The sequence below is a fragment of the Synchiropus splendidus genome, chromosome 8, assembly GCF_027744825.2.
Source record: "Synchiropus splendidus isolate RoL2022-P1 chromosome 8, RoL_Sspl_1.0, whole genome shotgun sequence".
NCBI classification, from domain to species: Eukaryota; Metazoa; Chordata; class Actinopteri; order Syngnathiformes; family Callionymidae; genus Synchiropus; species Synchiropus splendidus.
The window spans coordinates 20,015,095-20,037,492 of record NC_071341.1 but is presented as its reverse complement, the minus strand read 5'-3'; the positions used below and the strand labels follow the sequence as shown (position 1 = coordinate 20,037,492).

Genomic DNA, 22,398 nt, shown 5'->3' with positions numbered 1-22,398 from the left:
TTGCCGTCCTTAAACGGATCACAGCGAGAGTGACATGAATCTAAATGGTCCAAAAAAAAAGTAGTGGCGCGCAGAGTAAACGCGCGGCCGAAGTGAGCGCGTCTGCTTACCTCTGGTGTCGAACGTCCTCCGATGATTATCCGCGCAACATCACGCTGACACATTTCACAGTACGCGCTCCAAACAGTCCTGCTCCAGGTCCGCGCATCATTACCCGCCGAGTGCGCCAAGCGCGCGGGAAACACGGCGCACTTCCGGTCTGCGCTTAAAAAATAAAACCAGCTTAATAAAATGAAAAATACTATTCCTCTCGACCACTTGTACATTGGCTTTGGAAAACTGAAACACACTTTAAATGTGTTTCTTCAGTCTAGTTCGGTGCAGTATTGAAAGATTTGACAATTGTCTTGACAGACTATTTGATTTATGGAGTGACATACGTGTGGATTGAAGCATAGAAAGCTCCTAACATTTTGTAAACCCCAACAGTTTCCATGAAATCTGGGCACAACTGACCTGGTGGACGCAGACGTCAGCGAGGTCCTCTGACATCTGTCCGTTGGCCTCTTGTCATGTTGATGTTGCCGGGTCACCATCATGGTGGGCTTCTGGAAGAAGTGCTGAACCGTGAGTTTTGGACGTCAGCTCGCGCATATGATGAAACAATGCTTGTTTGGCAAGCAGAAGATGAGGCCCACAAACCTAAAACGCTCAGGAGAACCTGGTGGTGGGAGCTTCATGGTGTCCGACTGAATTGCAGCCAGAGGCACCATGAGTTTTGTGCCGTCATGTTTCCACTTTTAAAACAAAACCTTGACTTATATTGCATGTGGGTCACAAAAACAAGACTGACCCAAAACATACATCAAACGCCGCCCGACCAGAACCACAGATCTGGACTCCTGCTGGGACTCCTCGACACTAATCTCCAATACAAGGTTACTGTTATTCTGAGTGAAGATGATTCATACTTTATTGATGAAAATAGAGTCAATAATATACAATTTAAGATAAATAATAATGATATTGCTCTTTACCAAATAATTACCTCTCACTTTGTTCAAGTGGATTTGAACTCAACGTTTCCTTCACTTTATGTGACTCATCAATTTCAAAAGTACTACAATAGTATCTTGTTCTTTTACATATTTTAAAGGGTTTCATTCAAAGTAATTTCTAAAGAATGATTCTTGCCTCCGACAATGATCATACAAATAAACCTGTTACATTTTAAATCTGGCGACTTGAGCTCTTACGCTGAAGGTTGCTTCATTTCACTTCCGGTTTGAGGAGGGCTGCGTGCCGCACACTTGGCCGCCGACTCGGCATCATCATCATCCTCATCATCTTCACCGGATCGACGTCACCGCTCCTGACGTCCTACAGCTGATCTAGTGACGAAACTCTCCGCGAACTCGACAACAACTGTGGACTTCCAGCACACGACCACGTGACAAACGTTGTGAAATGTCAAAGCTCTAGTGGAACATGTCGCTGTTTACTTCCACAGTTCCTGCTGTTACGCAACAGGTGTTTATGAAGTGCCGTGCATCTGGACACGCACTGTCCCGTCGCACCTTATTTGCACTGCGACCTGTGGACAGAAGCGTCCGTGACGTGACAGTGGTTCACCATCTGTCCTTTACCGCCACCTGCTGTCGGTAGTTCGCCATTACACGCCGCTAAAGCGTGATTCATTTTTCATGACTGACAAAGTGGGCCAGGACAGAATTAGCTTTGGAAACCTTGTTTTTTTTTATTTTTTGAAAATGGGTTAGCAGTCCGACTGTACACACGGATCCGTTCCACGAAGTGAGGAGACTAGGAAGCAAGGTGGTGGTGGAGCTCAGATCACCGCTTTCAGTCAGTTGTTGACAAGAGAAGCAACTGATGCGCGAGGGACAAGAGAGAAAATCTGACCGTATCACGGGGACACGCCGACGGATGACAGAGCTCCTTCATGAACGGAGATTCTGGCCACTGACCTCAGCTGACTGTGTTCTCTAGGGGGTCATAGGTCACGGCTCAGTCCACTCTGGGCTGTGTCAATAAAAAATGGCTAGGAAGAAATAGCACATGGTTCGGGTTACATATGTTGGAACAATGGCTGACCTGTGTTTCCTATCCAATGCTAGGTCAGACAGATGGCTCTACTCCACATCTCTGGTTCTGCTAGAATGGTGATGTTCCCAAGCTGAGTCTCCGAGAGCCGAGGAAGTTCCTCAAAGTAAGACCACATTTTTTAACAAGTGCCAACTTTTGAAGCGCGTTCTCCAAGTCTGAGCGGCTGATATGGTTTCTCTTGATCTATAGACCCGTTTGAGGTTTGTAAACAGCAATGACGTCACAGTTGTTTGTCAAGCTGAGCGCGCGGGCGACCTGCGAAAGACAGCGAACTTGATCCTGACAAACTCGCACTGGCGAATAACAAAATGGATCCCAGAACCAAACATGAGCATTCTACATGAACTCAAGCCCACAGTTTGATACCAGTTCCCACAACAGAGCACACAGTAAGACAAACTAGCATGTCGATGTCGATGGAGCTAAGAGCCACTTTCCTTGTCAAAATGCTCGCGCACATTTATTTGTCGACTGGGTCAAGTCTCGAACTCCTTCACTGTCAAGGTACTTCCTTCACTTCCTGCAGGGACAATATCTCTGAACCGACATACGCGTTTGCAGTGCATTGCTTTTGTTGCTGCATGTTAGCATCATGAGCAACACCATGAGTCGTTGCCTCACCATTTTAGGGTTTGAGTCGGGCTTCTGATCTATTGCCAGGTCTCACATGTGGCTATACTCCACGTCTCCTGCTGATAACACTGGCTCTGATTCAGCATTGTCATGACAACTGATCTGAGTTGGACGCGGTCTTTGGTCGCGTCTCAGAAAATGACCTTACATGTTGGACTGTTGAAGTTCCCCCTTTACACCGAGTGTCTGAGAGATGACAGAGCTTCTGACGGGTTTTCATTTGGCAGCGCTGACCTACAGTCAAGTCTCGTGGTTTACACCAAATATTCACCTGCTGCTGGAACAGTGGCCATAAATGTGGGGGTGCAGACCTGATCCTGTAACAGATTCTTCGGGGCTTTTCACCCTGCGGGTTCTGTCTCGGGTGATTCGCCCCCTGCTGTGCAGCCTCGCACATATGTGCCTCAGGCCATGTCCTTTTTTCCTCCTCAGATGGAGGCGCTCTGCTCATAATAGTGGGTTTGTGGCTCACAACGAAGCACGTCTCAAGGAAGTTGTCATGAGCCGTGCAACAACCTATTTACCACCATCAGCTTGACCTCCTTATTTCTGCCAATTCTTAGCACGACGAGTCGTCCTCACCTCAGATATTGAATATAGAATGTGGCGTTTCACAGCCAAAACTAAACATGGAACAGTCTTGTCATGGTTATTTTACAAGGAAATAGCGGAACCAAGCTGTGTAATATGAAGCGTCTTGACTGATCCACGCTGCTCTCACAACGCGTTGAACACAGTGAGAGAGCTGCGTCTTTCCTCTTCACTGTCCTCCACATGCAGACAGCTGATCAGCGGTGAAAGCAGTCACTGTAGAGCGCGGCATTATTCATCTAAGCAAATATGTCTGTCAATAAAATCTGGTGTTTATCAGCCTAATAAAGGCGAACAAACACCCGCACACATCGCGAGTCCCGAGCACAATTTTCCTGCAGCTCCCAGAGTTCTGGGTGTTTGAGAAGTTGTTTTTGAACCATGTTGTGCGCCCAGACAGCGACCAGACCCTTTACTGCCCGGCATTTATCATGTTTGTGTGGCGTCACGAGGTACACGTAGTTTCTGGCATCTAGCGCCGAGTCGCCTGTGGCGAGAAGCTCACTGCCCACTGAGAGTTTCCCGAGATAAGGTGGAGCTCTCCAGCCGGGATCAAGTCCACGACACCTCTGACTTCTGAGCCGAAAGAGCTTTGTCTTGAGACAGAACCCACAGTGTAAAAGCGCCCTTCACAGCATATGGGCCGCCTATGCTGGGATATGGACTCGCTATAATGGGAAACCCCCAGCTTAGACTCCAATGTCAGTTGAGTAGGACTTGGCCTTATAAGGTAGGATCCTAAGTCTAAATCTAAGTCGGGTGAAGGTGAAAGACGTTCAATCTGCCCTGCTTTTGTCTTCCCTGTCGCCCGCCCCATTCTCTATTGGACACACCCCCTACACCCGGAAAAAATCCTGGGTTGAACCCTGAACAGCATTCTAAATCCACACCTGCCGTAATCCAGCTAGCAAACATTTCACGACCGCCCTGCTTCCCGAGTCTCAGTCCTGAACTGTAAAGCTGGGTGAGTTTTTCTTTTTTCTAAAAAAGGGAACAGAAAGACAAGAATGCAAAAAAAAAGAGACCACAGTACAGGACACTCGATTAACAATTGAGGGAGAGACAAAAAAAAAGAAAAAAAAAAGATAAGAACAGTATGTGTTCACGCACAAACGGGCTCCAAAGACACTCACAGACTCCAATATGGACCCAACCGGACACGTTGATCGGCCTCGCAGTTTTAGAATTCATGCCACGGCTCAAATCCTTCCACTGGCAATAACATAGCGCTGTGACCGCAGACAATTGAATACACCACACCTATTATTATAATTATCACGTTAGTCCATTGATCATACTTTTTTTTTTCTTCTAATTTTACAGTAGATATCGCTATATATTCATCTGAACCAAAAGAAAGAAGCTCACGACAAAGCTATGCAGATTATCATGGAAACCAGTGACAGGACAATCTACCGACACACAGGCACAGTGCACAAGCTCGCAGGCAGGAATGGAAGTCTCTGTAGTTTTTAAATAGTACAAAAATGCTCTTTATCATCCTCCCAAAAAGTGTGACGAGGAGGAGCCTTTGGTCCGCGGCGGAGCGAGGATGGTTATCGCAGACTCGCGTGGTGTGTATTGAGCTCGGGATCATGAGACATTCACCTGATTCCTCAGTCCTCGGCTGGGAATCAGAGTTCCGCTGGCGAGTCTTTTTTTTTTTTTACGTTTCCTTTTTTCTTCTTGTGCCAAAAGATTTGGTGAACGCCGGTGAGGCGGTGACGGCCAATTTGAAGTGGGTGGATCCAAACTGTGGGGGGAGGGGATTCCCTAGCCTGTCTTCAGAGTTGAACTCCAGCCCGGGTTTTCGCTTGTGCCAGCGCATGTCTGCGCGGGAAGACACGTCTCCACGACAGACCAAAATAAACTTGCTGGTTTTGACATGCATAACAAGCTACGCTAAAAATCCCAAACAAATCAGTGTCACATTGAAACAGTACAACATAAGAAAAATAATTTCTCTTAAAATTCTTCTTTTTTTTTTTTCTTTACACTTCCGTACAGCCCAAATCCATGAGCAGCTCATATATATATATATACATATACATATATATATATTAGAGATTCTCCCTAAACTCCTCGGCAGGTTAAATAAAACCATAAAAAAATAATAAATATCTTGGTGAGCTCGAACGTCTTGGTTGCAGATGTAGCTCGGCTCCGTCGACAGACAAGCGTGTACTCATGAACGTGTGGTTAAGGGCACTGGAAATCAAAAACTCCGGCAGCGCGGGCCGCTGCTCTCAGAATGTTTTTGGGGTTGAATCAAAAGTGGCGCCTTCCTTCCCATCACGCTTTGCTCTGTGTGGATTTTGTCTGTATGACACTGTTGTGTTCCGCGGTGATCTCTGTCAGGGCGTTGGCTAGCTCCGCCTCCTCCTCCAGCTTGATTTTCCTGGGGCGAGAGAGAAGAGACCAGCGGGAGGTTAACACGGCAGCCACGCGGCGCAGGATTTGAAACGTTTAATCTCGATGACAACTTCACCCAATATGTAAGGAGACTGGCGTGAGACGTCTCCTTACATATCTCTTCACCACCTTGACAGCAGAGCGGTTTGTGTTGCCGCAGCTTTATAGTCTCTGAACATCGTCGGGCCTTGTTCTCTGCTGAAGCTATGTTGAATTAGACATCAGGAGGCGTTTAAACCAGCCGCTACTTTGTGGAGTCAGTAAAGACGAGGGGGAACATCTGAACAGCTGACAGCTGGAGCCGACTGGAGCTCCAGATCGACTGCTCAGAAGTGTGTTGACCTGATTGAATTTAAAATCAAGCCGGATTTAGAAGTTATTATTTCGAAGACACTGCGTCTGAGAAGAAGAAGAAGCTCTGGGTCACCAAAGTTTCCCCAGTCTTACACTGTTATTGGAAGTAAATGTGCAGGAAAAAGTACACAACATTTATGCACGTGATTCTTGTTACTTAGTTTGTAAATATTAGGGGCAGGCTTCAATAAAAAAATATTAATGTAATTAAAGAATTTGAGATGAATTCATCTAAATTAATCGCAGTTTAATGTATAAGAATATTTGCCACAAGAAGCCACGTTTTTCAATTTGAATGAATTTGGTATATTAGTGAATCAAATGATGGACCCGTACATACATTTAAACAACGAAATATTGTTTTGCGTCAGTTTGACAATAGCACAATAAATCACCATGGTGGCTGTATTCAAGTTTTTATTTAACCTTCTCTCTTTTAATGTCTTGAAAATATTTGTATAAGAATTTCTATTTTATAAGAGTTTCAAGTCCATTCAGAGCAGTGGAAACCCTGGTCATTGTGTTGCGGAAAACATCCCTGAACAAAAGCAAACAGATGCTTTTGTTTGCTTTTGTTCAGGGATGATTCCTCCATGTTTGTTGTTGTTGTTATCATCCTAGCTGCCACGTGTCTTGTGCATCAGTGGGATCAGTGGACCAGGAGCTCCTGCACTTACAAGGGTTCCCTGTTGTCTGGAGAGCAAACTATTCAATTCAATTAAATTAAAATAAAACGATTAAATGCGATTAAAATATTTTAACGTTTTTTTTTGTTGGAATTAACTCGTTAAAGTCCCACCACAAGTAAATATATATTCTCTCTGTCATTACCGGTAATGTCCTCTAGGCGGCGTTGCTGCAAGCTAAACGAAAACATAGGGCAGTTTACACGAATATGAAGCTGCTGCCAACCGTTTTATGGCTCATCCCTCATAGCCATGGAGGAAAAAAAGATTCTTCAATGGGGAAGAGAAACATTCAAGACTCATTTTTAGGGCTCAAATTTGTCAAAGGCATTTAGAGACTCGATCAAGAAAGGTGTTCTAAATGAAGCTGCTGCTGAGGTTTTCATTTTTGTTAGTTTTTTTCTGGGTATTACCGGTTTAAGGGACGCCATTTATTTGAAAGAGCATTTATTTTGCTTTTATCACGTCGAGGACCAAACTCAAGGCCTGCGAGAGCTCGAAATGTTTGGCTCAAAATCAGATTGAAATCAGAGCCACGGAGATCATGGCGTATTCCAACAGCGATTCGGAAAATCGATGCAGAAAGACTCAATTTTGAGGAAAGTCGAGCAGATGAATATTTGTCTGAGGAGAAATGATGTTACTACATTTGAGAAATAAGCTTCTGGGAACTAAATCAAAAACTCATATGCCATGTTGTTTCAACTCATGAGTTACGAACTCCTTCGCCTCTTAACATGCTTCTTAATGTCCTGTTAATGTGGCAATAATCTTCAAAGACATTTATTCAAACCACTTGATTCCCACTTAATTGAACAGCAGGTGTCGCCATCTGACACCTTTTCGTTGCACATTTGCTTCCAAATATTTTGACTTTGCAGCGGGGTCATTATTGTTGATGGACTAACGGCAGTGATTGGTTGAACTCATGTTACTGTGTTAATCGTGAAGCGTAAACAACAAAACAGGAGCGTCGTGTTTAGTAAAGAGTCGGGTGTCATTTTGCACAACACACTGAGGGTAGCCGCCGTATCGGAGCACGGTCACACACCAGCTTGTATCAGCCATGTGTCCCCAGAACAACAGTCTATGTCGAATCGGATGGCACGATGCGGTGGTGAATGAATGGGCACACAAGTCACGCACACTCTCGCACACAAACAGATAAACCTCTAGAGGGCGCCGTACTCATCGTTGACAGGAGGAGCGGCCTTTGCTCGAGTCTCTGATGCCTCCAGAACTGAAGGGGAGAGGTCTGCTCCGTCTCCGTTGGGCAAGAAGGGGGCGGAGGGCGGGCTCTCTAAACTGATCAGGTCTGGGGGAGGTTGACAGGGGCTCACCGTGCCGTTACTCAGCTCCAGCTCGAAGCCTGAGTTTTTAAGACCCATGTCGTCGATTAGGAAGTCGTACGTGTCTTGCGGTGAGGCTATGAAGCTATTGGGTGTGACGCAGGGGTGACTTGTGGGGTTTTGGGGAGTGACCTTTGGGGCAGCGGGCTCTACCGCCACCTTTTCAGCAACCACTGAATTGGGAGCTGACGGAATGTTAGCTTTAGCGTCACCTGGAAGGACGTTTTGGTCACCTAGTTTTGAGGTCGTTTTGGGGTCTGTGGCAGTGTTGTCTGACTGAGCCTGAGCTGGCGTCTCACTGTCTGATGTGGTGGTCTTTGTGACAGGTGGGCTGGGAGCCGGCTTCCTGGTGGGCGTGGTGGGGGAAGGGGACGCTGCTAGCGGTGATACAGGGGGGCTGTTTTTCATGGCGTTCAACGCCGCAAGTTTTGGGGAGTGTCTGCGCTTGGGCGGGATTGGTGTTCCAGATTTCTGAGGTCTGGGCAGGTCAGGGGTGATGGGAAGAGTGGTCTTCTTCTCCTGCTCCTCGGCAGGTTTATTTTCTCTTTCCTCCACTAGAGGTGCCATTTTAGCTTCCACTTCCGAATTGGAAATCGGTGGAGTCGGCGGGGCGGCGTTCGATTCTGGGGTCGGGGCCGGGGCTGGCAGCGGCGTGGGCGAGGGGTCATTGGCCGGGGTGGACAGACTGCAAGTCAGCGTGGTGGTCTCGCTAGAGGGGCTGTCCTGAGCGGGGTCAAGGGTCGCGGTGGCCGTGTCAGAGTTGGTGGCTACGGAGGAGAGCGTGTCCAGTGCCAGAGCAGCAGTGAAAGCCGCCAGCCTGAGAGAGCAGGGAGAGAACAGAGACACACAGACTAGACACCAGGGTGACTGTGACACAGGAAGGGTGGTCCGGACGAGCATGCAGAGGATTAGTTCTTAGTCAGAAAATCATACAAACAGACAAGGCAACTGAAAAAAGAGCCACTAAAAAGCCCAGTGAGACAAAGAAAAATAAGGACGTCATGCTGTGAGTGAACACTGAAGGAAACTTCTCATACACACACCAGCATGGAGTTGACTATCTGCATGTCAAAGAGCGCGCGTCTGCGCCGCACCGCTCAGAACCACCGATGTGGGTCAAACAGTACCAGTCTCTTTCAATCTTGTCGTTATCAATTCCACGTGAAGTATAACTGGTATTGCTTCAACCTTGACGTAATGAGACAAAACAAAAAGAACTCTCTGAAAACAAAGTGCACGTCCCTCTGACCCGGGAAGCGACAGTGGACTCCACTCCAGAACGACCTGGTCTTTGGAGTCATTGATCCGTTTTGAGGCTGGTGGTTCGGTCGTTCTTCAGAGGGGAGTGCAGAGCACGACAGAGAAAGAAAAACATGAGGCCGAGAGGCTGCTCTCTACTCACTCAGGCTCTGTGAGCGGCGTGGTTTCGTTGGGTTCTGTCGGCCCGGCTGCGTTGTGATTGGCCGTGCACTCGTCTTCTGTTCTCACCTCCACGATCGGCTCTTTGGACTCGTCTTTCCTGTTGACAAGACACACTGGAATCTTAAACAAGCGCAGCAGAAGGTAGCAACGGAGATTTGTCTCGCGGTTATCTGCCGCAGCGTCGTTTGACATGTTGTGCGATTGAGATGGATTCCTGCAGGCAACTGCCGGGCTCCTAATTCCTCCCTGACATTAAGTTTTGCGGCGCTTGCAGAACACAACATAAACTTTTACGCCAACTTCACCCAATACAAGTCGTAATTCATCTTCATTTCTGTGCAGCTTCTTGAACAGAGTGAACAAATAGAGGCGCTGACTTTTTTTTCATCTACATTTCACGTCAAATAATCTACATGAAATCAAATGAAGTCTGTGTTTTCCGTTTATTTAGAAATAAGATACGAAGATGTCCAGCCACAAGGGGGCAGCAGAGTACAGCGGTAGTGACATGGGAGTCGGGCAAACTACGAAACGATCATTTGAAGATTAATGCAAACTTTCAAGAGAGAAAAATACATTTCTGGCTGCTCCTCAGTCTACGCATACTCAAAGAGACTTCAATGTTTTTGAAAGAAAAAGACTAAGAATTTGAACTTTTAAACTCGACACTAGAAAACTTCATCATTCCAATCTTTTAAACAGTATCCGATTCAATTTGTTGCATGAATGCATTCACTGCGTCGTGCTGAAAACAAAATGGGCATCAGCAACACGGACGTGAGCAGCCATTACTGCATAGCAATTGCGAGAAAGAAATGAGTGTGAGAAGAAGGAGGAGGAATCAAGAGGAAGAGCAGGTTCTGGTGCAACTCACATGAACGCAGCCTTGCCCTCCTCCAGGTTGTGGCCCTTGGTGCCAGTGCCAGACTTGCCGCAGAGACACATGATGAGGCCGCATTTGTTCACAAAGTAGCAGGTGACGTCGACAGCCAGCAGCAGGAGTACAAACACCACGACAAGGATCCCTGCCCAGAGGAAGATGCCCATGGAGAGCGCCGCCTCGTCGCCCAAATCTGCCAGATAAGAACAGAGCGGAGGAGCTGCTCGAGTGCGAGCGTTTGACTGACGCTGCCGCCAACTATTTCTAGCAAGAGAAATGCTGCTGAAAACCACTCACCTGCAGGCCTCGGCAGAAGTCAAAGACTGTCCTCATAACTTTGTCCCAGAAACCACAGACTTGCATAAAAATATAGCCAATACATTTATTCAAATGTAATCATCAACATGACTAGATACCTGCAAGTATTACTTTACAAACGGCTGCTAGTGTTTTACACCAAATTTTCTCACAAAAAAAAACCAAAACACAGCTCGCATGCATATTTTAAACACCGCCCAGATATAAAGGTATAAAAACATACATTATCTGATCTTAGACAAACATTTATCAAGTTTCTCTTTAGTCGTGTTAAGCTTGTTTTCCACACTTTCTGACACAACGTAAACAGCGTTGATATAAACACATCCACTATTTAAACCAAGCGCAAATCTCTTCTAACAGAACTCTTCTGTCCATAACAGTTGTCCTCCTTAAGCCCCAGAGGCATCGTGTTCTACGACCTTTGGAAGTTCTCACGCTACAAATCGGCTCATGGCTGGTAACGGAAAACATCGGTGAACAACGTTGACTTTTAGCAAGCGAGAGCCTCCGGCTCAGCAGCCGAGACAGACAAGGTGTGTGTTGGAATCTGGCCAACGCTACAACAGCAGGAGCGTCGTGATGAGGGACAGAATGAGTGATGCCAATGTGCACGTCACGGATGAGCAGCCCTGAGTGGCTGGATGGAGAGAAAGCACAGCCCGACACCAAAATGAAGACGGAAATGTTCAGGTGGTCCACGGCGGCAATGTCCGGGGGCAGGGATGAAGACAGGAGCAGTGAGAGAGTGTGGGCGGGGAAAGGGAGAACAAAGAGGGAGAGGAAGAGAGAAAATGAAAAAATGGTCAAGCCTGAAAAAACAAAATGTAAATAAAACAAGAAACGCTTTGATCCATGGGGGAAATTATACACAAAGTGCGGGGACAGACCGGGAGTGTGGCTCGTGGTGGAGCAGGAGAGCGACAGGAAGTGATGGTTCGCGGCTACATGGAGTATGACTAGCATTTCACAGGTCAGTTACTGTATGAGCCCGGTGCAAACTTCAGAGAGTGTGTGCATGAAAGGATCAAACCAACAGCTACAGCTGCGGTCATTTAAAGCCAATTCCAATGTTGCGTCCAGACGGACGATCGTTTGAGTCCAAATTGGTAAATAAACAATTGCTCGGCGGAAATCGTTTCCCCCCGTGCTGAAAGTGCCGGCCACATTTCTCCGTCCAGCTTATTCAGCGACGGCTGTCCAAACTTTAAAGAGAGGAAATCCAAGTGGAAAATCATTTCTGGCTCGCTGCTGTCCAGGAAATGATTTCCTTTTGCGGATTTATTAAGTTGTAATTCACCTTTTAACGCAGCTGAGGTGAAAAAAAAAGTACAGCTCTGAGGGCTGCTCCTCAGTTAGCTGCTGCACTGAGAACAAGAGGTATTTGAGAGTATTATTTGATTTGCAAGGATCTTTGCTTGAGCAGATAAAGCAGGGTAGAAAAAATCGTTTGCTCCCATGACAGCCTCTGAAGACGGGAAGAATCTGCTTCTAGAGGAGTAACAGCATGACCACAGGTATAATCCGGGCAGCATAAGGAGACAATAAATCCGCAGGTGACTCACTCTCAGCCAGAGCGGAGGTGGGTTGTGAGTTTCTTCACATATTTACTTTCTCGATCATCCGTAAAATAAATGGCAGAAACAACAATAGACTTTGTCTCTGCTTCTGTGTCTGAAATAGATTTGCTTCAATTCCCTCCCAAATCCAAACCCTACAAGTGAGGTACGTATTAGGGGCAGCAAAACTGCTGATGTCACCCAGAGAGAGTCCAAACTGCTTACCAGGGATGGCGGCGGGTTCTGACGAGGTCCGGATGGAGATCAACGCCGGGTCAGACTTGCCCTTCTGATTCTCGGCCACCACACGAACATTGTATTCTGTGTCCCACTCCAGCTCACTGAGGACCACATGCACGCTCGCGCTGGGAAGTCGGATTTCGGGTTTCCAGTTTGCGTCTTTTGCCTGATGAAAGATGACACGAGTTGATAAAATGCTGCAAGAAAGGCGGGAAATATGATGTTCAGACATCACAGAAGGGGATGCTCTCACTTTAAAAATTAGATTTATATGAACTAGTTGTTCAAAGCCAAAGATTATAGAGCAAAGAGCGCCCTCTAGTGACGACAGACAGTTGTGTTGTTGGGGCTGCAGACATCAAATTGTGGCGGCGAGAGCTTTTTTTTTGGCTTTATGAATGTCCCGAGGTGAAAGCTGATTAACTCTCTCTGTTGACTTCACTTTCTGCTCCAGTTGTTGTACTCACTGGTTTGTAGCGGACGAGATAGTGTAAGATGGGGGAGCCGCCGTCATCCTGCTTGATCCAACTCACTTTGAAGGAGTTGCCTTTGGACTGGAGGGCGCCTTGTAGTTTAGGCGGGTTTGGGTTTCCTGCAGGAGGCCAATCACAGAAGAAGGGATTGTTTATTCGTCACGTACGAAGCCGATCTCAATTAGGAAGTCGAGGACTGTGAGGTCTTTTTAAGATTAGCGTTTAGTCACGGAAGAAGCGCTATTATTTTTCTCATAAATCCAATTAAGAGTCGCGGCAGTGAATGCAGGGGAAGAATACGTTAATAATGTAGCGTGATGAGGCGTCGGCACGTTGGTTAGTTCTCGCCAACTAACAGGGTCATTTGGCGGCGGAACTCGTCGACTTATTCATGGCAAGATGAGACCACAGCTGCTGATATGAGAGGATGAATCACTATTTTCTAAACTGGCAAAATTCATACATCATAACTAGGGATGCTCCGATCGATCGGTCACTGATCGTGATCGGCCGATTTCAGCGTGATCGGTGGATGCCAATCACGTGTGACGGCCGGCGCTCTGATGAAGCCCTGCTGATTCTGACTCGTCCGCTCCTCCCTACACGCTGCTCACTGGGCAGCAGCATGTCTGCTGTGGAGCTTCTTTTAATCTGTCATTTAAAGTTTGCATCCTGCAGCACATGCACAGGACAATGCTGCGCAGGGAAGCGCCTTCACATTAAACACGGCATTTAAAGCACCAGCACTTGACAGAGCGCAGAGAGTTTTCCAGGCTCATGAAAGTGAGACCGCTGGTTCCTCAGCAGCAGGCTGTTAGCGTGGCTAATGCTGAGCAACACCCGCCGGTCCGAGTCTGATATTTGGAACGCTAAGCTAATAGCCCAAGAAATAACTATTAATAGCTAGCTAGATGACCAGCTTTTCTCAGCAACAGCAACGCAGTTGTTTTCGTCTCTGCGTAAATGACACCAACTCCGTTGCTGTTTTGGAGTCGGGTGCAGCGTTGTTAGCCACCTGAATCTGAAACGTTTGAAAATGTCCAGAGTGGAAACTGCAGTGCTCTCTGTCTCGGACTCCTGTTATAAGCGGCCAGTACGTATTTTTGTATTTCACAGACATAGGAAAGTCTCTCGGGATTCGGAACGTCTCACATCAAATTATTTGCTTTTCAGTTGTCCTTTTGTTCTATCTCTGAACAACAACAATTTCAATTTTGTCGCCAAACACTAGTGCCAATGTGTGTGACAACTAGCTCGTGTCAAAGTGACCACAGCCATGAAAAAGAACGGGGTTTCCTGTTCATCAGCGAGGTTTTTTGAATTTCAAGCTTGATACTCAGCACTCTATTGTGAATAGCTTGACAAGTCTGCCTTAATAGGAACATGAATGCAATGAGGAATGAGTCAAATGATGAACGTCAGCACCACAAAGCAACATCTCTCGAGCTAGTTTCACCACTAACGTACCTTCTGAGTTGAGGATGGTCAACAGCATGTACGCCACACAACAGTCATGAAATGAACAGGTGATTGGAGGACAGAGATGGAAGGAAGCAGAAGAAACATGAACAACAAAATGAACAGGAAATGAAAAGAACAGAAAGGTGACTTGTGAATGAGCCGCAGCAGAATTCTGCTTCAGATGTAAACCCCACCGATTAAGCTAACCATCTGCAGCCGGAGGGCGAACGTGCAGCGCTTAAAACCCTGATTTAATTTCATCAATAATGCAGTTTGTTGAGCCAATTCATTTAAAGTTGTTGTTAAAGTTCGTGTTTCTAGAGCTCTCAACAGATGGAGGGGTCAGTGATCTACATGTAAGAGACAAACGTGTTTTTACTGACAAACCCAAGCTACGTTTCCTAGAAAAAAGAGCAAGATGCGGTTTAGTTAAACAACAGAGCTAATTAGTCCCGGTGACTGGGGAACTCCTGTAGCGACAAACAATGGAAGTCTATTATTGTCACGGCAGAACGAACCTGCGTCTTCAGAGAAAATATGAAAAATGCCATCTGAAGACACAGAAGAAAAGACGTCAGTCATTAGGAAGCAAGACGAGAACGACCAGCCATAACAATGCACAAGTGAGAGGAGCCTTCTTTCCTGCGCCGGCTTCCTGAACAAGGGCTCGCCAGCAACGTCCTCGCACTCGTAAACTTCCTGAGACTGTCATTTGTGAGACCTAACCATTGGCTGTAAAAACACTAATGTGCTGCTTTATGTGCGGATCTGCTCATCCAACTCCATCGTGCTGTTCTTTGGGTGGCAATTCTGGAACAAAGTGACGCGGCAAATGTTCATTATTGTTGCTTAGACAGCAGGAAAATAATTTCTTCTTTACAGAGAGGGATGAATCCAAAGTTACACGCAACTAATTCACAATCCATCGGTCATTAAACCTACGAGTGCCGTCAATTCAACATTCGCAAAAACTCTTCTTGAACTGCTACTTTAGCTGATCCCTTTAGACTCGCGGCTCCCGCCTGCTTGTGTGTCCAGTAAAGCACAGGAATTCCCAGGGAAAACCGATTATTCTGGTGCATTTCCTTTAGTTTTGCAGTTTAGTTTAAAACCGTTTTATTAGATTTCATCAGAACATGCTTTCATACTGTATAGTGGGTGTCCATTGACAAGTGATGTGAAATCTTAACTCCATTTGATGTGTCAAGGGTTGACTATAAAGAGTTCTGGATTGTATTTTGCTCCTGACAAACTCTCCACGACTTTATCATGAGAACATCTGGTCTGAGGTAAAGCAACCATCATGCAGGCAACCTCCTCCCCGACTGTCTCAATGTGACCCCAGCCTTGATGATGATGAAAGGCCATCTAAAGCTCCTGCTATTGTGGGGGAAACGGGAAATTTTTGGGGAAAAAAATTGTAGATGACAATACACCCCCCACCAACAGAGGGAGCTATATACAAGAAATAGCCTTTCTAAGTCAGCGTCAAAAGGGTACAAACCAGCGCATGATGGCACTTGGAATAAGTTAGCATAGCTTCTTGGAATACAATTGAAATGAAGCTTCGGAGCATAAAATAGTTGTTAAAACCTCCCGGATTTCAAAGGTTACTTCACGGTAGAATCTACTTTTTTAATCTGCTATGACAACTCGGCTTCTTGTGTGACGCTCAAGTGGAATAAAACATAATTAAATCACTGTTTTATTTCCCCAAAGATGTCTCACTAGAAAGGGAAACTAATGAATTCCGACACTGTACTTGGGAAGACGAGCGTGAAAGAGGGGTGGGGGGCTTCAATAAAAGATTTATGGAGTGCAGTCATCTGTGTGTAAACATGCGACTTACGGACTGGTTCCGTCTTGAAGAACTCGGCGGGGCTGCTTTCGCCTTCACCTTTGCCATTGATGGCGGACAGCTTCACCTCGTAGCTGGTCTCTGGCCTCAGGCCTGTGACTGTCACCTCGGTGATCGAGCCTGTCACAGGAGCAGATCCCATTGTTCTTCCTGTACTGCCACCCATCTTCTTTTCAAAGCTAGCATGGGTATAAACTAGATTCCTTCTTACATAATGTTTAATGAATCTTGTTTTTCGTACCGTCTTGGGCATCGAAGATTCTGTGCTGCCAGCTCCCTCGACCTTGCGTCCTCCACTCTGCTTTGTACTTCAGAACTGGAACTCCTCCGTTCGCTTCAGGCTCTTCAAACTGCATCTGCGCCGTGGTGGAAAAAGGTCTCACCTCTTGGATGAATGGAGATGATGGCACCTCTGGTAGAGAGACGGATAGAAAATGCTGTTAAAACCCCAGTCAGTCACGTACGAACGCCTCTTTTATGGAAGTGGGAAACTGTCCTCCTTTATTATTGGCTTCTTATTCAACAAAGCAATGACTTGTTCATGAGGCTGATGCACCACTGACCGGCCTGAATGAGCAGGAACTCCTTCGACTCTGTCCCCATCTCGTTGGACGCCGTGCAGTTGTAGCTCCCAAAGTCGTTTTCAGACTCCGGCGTGATCTGCGGCGGAAATGACAGTTGTTTGTTGAGAGCGGTAGTTTGCCAGAACCAATGAGCAAACCTGAGTCTCTCTCGAAAGGTGACCTTTTCGTTTGTCCATTAGAGAAGATTATTTTTATTTGTTGCACTGAGCTGCTGCTGAATTATTCATCTCCCCCCTCCCCACAATGGTATTGAAAGAAAACACTTAGCTCCGTGCCCACACTCATCAAATGTTGATGACACGGGGAGGAGAGGGGTGTTAACGTGTGCCCACATGGGGAGAAAGAAGAGCACGTACCTGCAAGTAGCTCACCAACAAGGACCTGAAGACCTTAATGTTGGAGGTGTTTATGTTGGGCAGCTCCTGCCCGTCTCTGAACCAAGCAATGTTGACTTCCATGGGATGAGCCTTCACCTCACAGCTCATGTTGACTGGGTTTCTCTCCCAGGTGTACACAGCTACAGGACCGTGGATCTTGGGGGCGTCTTGTAGCGGGAAAAGGGAATTAAAAAAAAGTTTTTTTGGAAACATGTCAAGAGGGTAGACACTTACATCGGACCTCCAAAAACGCAGACTGCTCGTCCTCGCCGATGGCGCTGCGCGCCGAGCACAGGTACTGGCCCGCGTCTGTGTACTTGACCAACTTGAGCGTGAGGGAGGAGACGCGCGCGTCACTCCTCACCACAACGTTCCCATCTAAGCTCTGTTGGGGAGCAGACAGAGACGAGACTTCAGGTTTCACTCCGCTAACTATAAACTTTCTCCTGTGACAGTCCATGAAATACAATCTCACATCGCAGTATGTAAATTATCACACTTCTAGTTGCTATGAAAGAGTCTGAAGAACGTCTGGTTCAAAGGTCACCTCCACATTTCCGCACCAACACCTTGATGCACCAGCTGGACTCACACTCAAGACACCAGAGCATTCAGATGTTTCAGCTCTCCAAAAAAAGCTATAAACATCGAGTGGCGCCCAAACAAAGAGGAGGGGTATGGTAGGCTAAGATTTTGGTCGCAAACAAGGTGATTGTACTGCCTGTGGGAAAGTCATTAGATTTTCCCGCGGTCGGTTAGCTGAACCAGAACTGCGCCCACACCCTCCGCCGATCGGTGAGAATCTCTGAGGCGTGCTACGGGAACATCTGGACGGGGACAACTTCCAGATAATGACCTGGAAGGCTGGAAATCTTCAGCCATTAAAAGTTTGTCATTTCCATAGAGGGTGTGAAAATTGCAGTAAATCCTTTGATGAGTGGAGGATGTGGTGCCCTGATGAAACAGACTCCCTGCTCGGTGAAAATATGGAAGCATGAGGACACAGTTGACAGAACAGGGGAGCTCATCAATAATTGATGGCAGAAGGCACCAGAAGCCACCAGGGTTTTTCCCCACACAGACTTGTGAAATATGCTGATGGATAAGCATCGACGCGTCTGCACATTTATGCTGAAGTGAAGCGCTGTTTATTCCTCCACCGTCAGTTTTGCTCTCGACGTAGGGCACCTCCTGAGAACCACGTGTCTAGACTTGTTCTGTGCCTGAGAACCAGGAATTACTCCTATATAGAAATATCGCAACTCTCCAAGGCGCGCCAACTCACTTACGATGGTTCTCCTTTCCCCTTGGTGACAGGACAACCAAGAAGTTTTGGTATCCATCTGTTCGTAAACATGGAAACAATGCATATACTGCATTGTTACTGCATGAGTGTCGTGTAAATCCTTTTTACTGCACTCTATTGACAATTCAGAATCATAGCATGATGTCATCAACAAGTGACAGCAAGAGTCATATTTTCCAGACCATCACAGGTGGATATAAATGTTTCATGTGTCATCAGTTGCTTTTGAGCATTTAACAACAAAAACATAAAGACTATGCTCAATTTTTTGCAAAAAATATTTCAATCGATGGAAGAATGTAGTATGGACGGCAGTGCCACAAAGTACACAAACAAGAGAGTATATAGATCTGAACTAGTGAAGTACAAAGGTCATTTTCACTCACTAGAGCAGTGACTCTTAACCATAGGGCTGGGGCCTGTGGTTGGGCGGCGAGCGCCACCGAAAGGGCCGCCAAAAGTTTTTTGTTTTTTCCCTTTAGGCCGTGAGACGCTCAGTTGTAACACATTAGCCACGTGTGGTGGCAGTAGTGTGTCACTGAATTGACTTGACAGCTGCAACTCTGTGATAGTTACCAACTATGGAGAAGTTCTTGAAAATAAAACGATGATAAAGAAAGTGATTTCGCCCCCAACAGTAAAAACTGTTCACGAAAGCACCTGTTGGAGTAGTTTTGAAAATTAATTACAACAGTTTATTGCGATACGTTCATTTACACTTGACTTATATCTTATGATCATATCGTATCAACATGTCATTTGTTCAGGGAAAGGTGGTTAAGAACCCCTGCACTGGACGACTGAACTAAGCAGTGTATTTAAAATCCAAAATTGTCTGTGTCTTGCCGTCATGTGTTTTGTATACAATCACTTCAGCCAAGGAGATTCGAGAGTTTTTTTTCTAAAATCCCTTTGTTATTTCATTCTTCAATTGATGTCAATAGCTTTTTTGATATCTGTTAGCTGTTCCCCTCTCTCAGATCAAATCCTTTACAGGATTCCTTTTAATAACTGACTGTGGATAACATTGGTTTAAACACAGGTCAGTCCGTACATAAACGTTTCCAGAGTCAACACCACTTTTAAGCTTGGATGGAGCTGCACAAAGGCTCCCTGTTGTCGTACTTTGTGATGAATGCTTTTAAGGTTTGGTGCTTCTCTGCGATAATCCGTTTGCTCCATTAAGCGGCGACCTTTTCCTGGCACAGTTTTTAGGCATGGATGAAGCTGCCTGTGAGATGATCACCACCTCAATGACAAGACTGGTGAGAAGTAATGAACAATCCTGCCTCGAGCTCGTGAGCACTAAAAGGATGAGCATAAGTTCATCGCGTTGATGACTACGGCAGCTACAGGAACAACAACGCAGGTGGGGTTTAAGAGGGAGAAGGAAATCATGTCCAAGAGCTTTACTTCTTGGTGTTTTTTTTCGTCGTCGTGCAGCCATCCACCGCCGCCACCGCCGCGGTAATAACAGTCTGCCTCGCGAACGAAGAGATCAGACTGAGGGTGAGGCTACTTAATGGTACTCTGTCCTTAGACAGGCTCCAAATGTTGTGACCTCCTCTGACAGACGGGCATCAATAAATTAGCACATTCAGCACTTAGGAAACATTGCAACAATGTTCTCAACATTCTCGCTGCTGGTCTGTCTTCGAGAAATTCTTTTCTCCACACAGCAGAAAAACAGAGCGATTCAGAATGATGGCACCGTAAAAGGGCATCATCCAAACTGAGGCGTGAGTCTGTTCCCCCCCGAAAATTTGATTCAAGTTCAACTTCTGTTTATCTGCCAGATGCAGGAACAGCACTGCAGATATCAAAGCTCAGTATTAATTAAGCTGCTTGAACTGTGAGAGATTAACTTAATTTAATCCCTTGAAGAAACCTTTTCCTCCAAAAGGAAAACTTGAATGCACCGCTATAATTCATAACTCATTAATATTTTATCAGTACACAAAGGCCCTGAATCTAAAATACAGGCAATACTGAGCGATTCAATATTTCTATTTTGAAGATGCTATTTTTTTTTTTTGTCCTTCAGTTTGCCAGAGACGCTTTTACCCAAATTGAAGCAGGGTTCACTGTAAGCCACTCTCCGACGCTGTGGTTGGTTTCTATTCAAATTCAGAAGACAAAGCTCGTCTGGGGCATTCATTATGCAGAACAGTTAACAGGGCCAGGGGGCCACTTACATAACACAATACCCTTTAGTTTGACCCCAACAAGCAAGGCTGTCTCCCGCACCCCAATGTCTACTTGAGCAATATGCTGCACCATGTAAACAAAAATCGCTGGTTTGAAAGGGAGATATTCAGAAAATAAAATGTCCCTTTAAGCACTTGGGCACCTGTGCAACCATTTTACTCCTCAAAACTACACCACACAGGAAATGTTCAAAATGAAATGTTTATCATCTCAAATTTGTGTTTAGCGGTTTGTATATTTTTATTGTATTTTTTTCTTCCAAAGGACCAGTTCCACATCATGTGCAGTGAGATTTGTCCGTTTTTAAAGAAAAAGTGCCTTGTAAATATTAATAACTTAAAAGACATTTCCTGTGTTGTAGTGTGAAGTCTGATCAAATGTGGAGGCTGAATTTTTTTTTTGTTAGTTTTATTTTTAAGCAGTAAATTCACAGTGATACGATGACAAGGAGCTGAGAGGTGCGGAAAACAAACGATGGAAGCAAGCAGTGACTCGGCAGCCCGTCAGCTCGACAAGCCAGCAGAGCTCTGACAGATTAACTTGTAGTTGCGGTGAAGCGACACTCCTGGGAGACCAGACCACGAGTTCCGTTAATCTCTGAGGACATGTTTAATTAAAGGCTCACAAATTTTTTGACTGTCCTGACAAATATGTGCTTGGAGATCAACACATTGTTCAGCCTGTTGAGATGGAGCACGGCTAATATCAACACCAACATTTCCATGAAGCGCAGTCACCGTACTGAGGGAGTATAAATAGCTGCTGCGCCACGTCCGCGTGCCATCTTCTGTCTGACATACATGGTGCGTTCCTGTTTCGTAACGTCACGGAGTCTGATGGGAAAATCTGTCTTCTGTTGTGCCGAGCAACAGACTCCTAATTTCCGTTTGAGCCAGCATTGATTTAGAAACAAGCGAAAGTACTGCTATTTCAGGACAGGTAATTCTACTCTTCCCTCAAAGGCTGGGGAATAGAATTGAATTTATAGAGCGACTGAACTTTGAATGCAGCCACATTCCCCTCAAAAAGTAGCGGACACTACAAAGCCACCTAAGACGACTTAAAGCCCATTTCTGGAGTATCATTATTACGTTATTTTCGGATATTTATCGTGTTATTTGTTATTTTTTTCGCGTTTGTGAGACCAACCTTATTAGAATTGACAGTTCGTGTTTTATTATGAACTAGAATGGCTTTTGAAAACTGATAAAGCGTCTTTGAGTACCTGAGAAAAGTGCTATATAAAACCAATGTATTATTATTAGTAGTATATATATATATATATATATATATATATATACACACAGACCATCGACTTGCTTTCTAAATCGCTCACCTAGCTCCTCCATTCTGTGGCGCTTAGCAAAGTCTCTATTACTACAGCTCGGGCTAAACAGCCGCATGAAACGTCCTTCCAAATGAACACCACAAAATTGAACAGCTGCTCTTCCTCTTAACGCCCCCTGCTGGTCCCTTTTGTTTCCCTGCACTGGTTGGCTTGCGGTGGCCTGACAACCGTCTCACTCCCCTCAACCAGAGCAGTTCCTGGACTTTATCAAAAGT

General features: G+C 45.8%; 2 protein-coding genes across 11 annotated transcripts in view; both read right to left on the bottom strand.

Annotated features, from left to right (window-relative positions):
• zbtb16b (zinc finger and BTB domain containing 16b) overlaps positions 1–238 on the bottom strand; it is a 28,535-nt gene extending 28,297 nt beyond the window's left edge. The window contains exon 1 of the mRNA XM_053873470.1: positions 111–238. The gene's annotated coding sequence lies outside the window, so the exon portion shown is untranslated. The remainder of the gene's footprint in view (positions 1–110) is intronic.
• A 1,493-nt stretch (positions 239–1,731) lies between these two features.
• ncam1b (neural cell adhesion molecule 1b) overlaps positions 1,732–22,398 on the bottom strand; it is a 64,424-nt gene continuing 43,757 nt past the window's right edge. For 3 of the 10 annotated variants that reach the window (XM_053873459.1, XM_053873460.1, XM_053873463.1), the window contains 12 exons: positions 17,556–17,706; positions 17,301–17,488; positions 16,924–17,020; positions 16,602–16,772; positions 16,352–16,480; positions 15,021–15,053; positions 13,036–13,160; positions 12,554–12,734; positions 10,446–10,644; positions 9,552–9,668; positions 7,989–8,966; positions 1,732–5,746 (listed from right to left, as the gene is read on the bottom strand). In XM_053873459.1, coding sequence (XP_053729434.1) covers positions 5,641–5,746; positions 7,989–8,966; positions 9,552–9,668; positions 10,446–10,644; positions 12,554–12,734; positions 13,036–13,160; positions 15,021–15,053; positions 16,352–16,480; positions 16,602–16,772; positions 16,924–17,020; positions 17,301–17,488; positions 17,556–17,706 — 2,475 coding nt within the window. In that variant the 3' untranslated portion in view covers positions 1,732–5,640. Of the gene's footprint in view, positions 5,747–7,970; positions 8,967–9,551; positions 9,669–10,445; positions 10,645–10,708; positions 11,410–12,553; positions 12,735–13,035; positions 13,161–15,020; positions 15,054–16,351; positions 16,481–16,601; positions 16,773–16,923; positions 17,021–17,300; positions 17,489–17,555; positions 17,707–22,398 lie in introns of those variants that run through there. The other 7 variants (XM_053873461.1, XM_053873464.1, XM_053873465.1 and 4 more) reach the window with 5 other exon arrangements.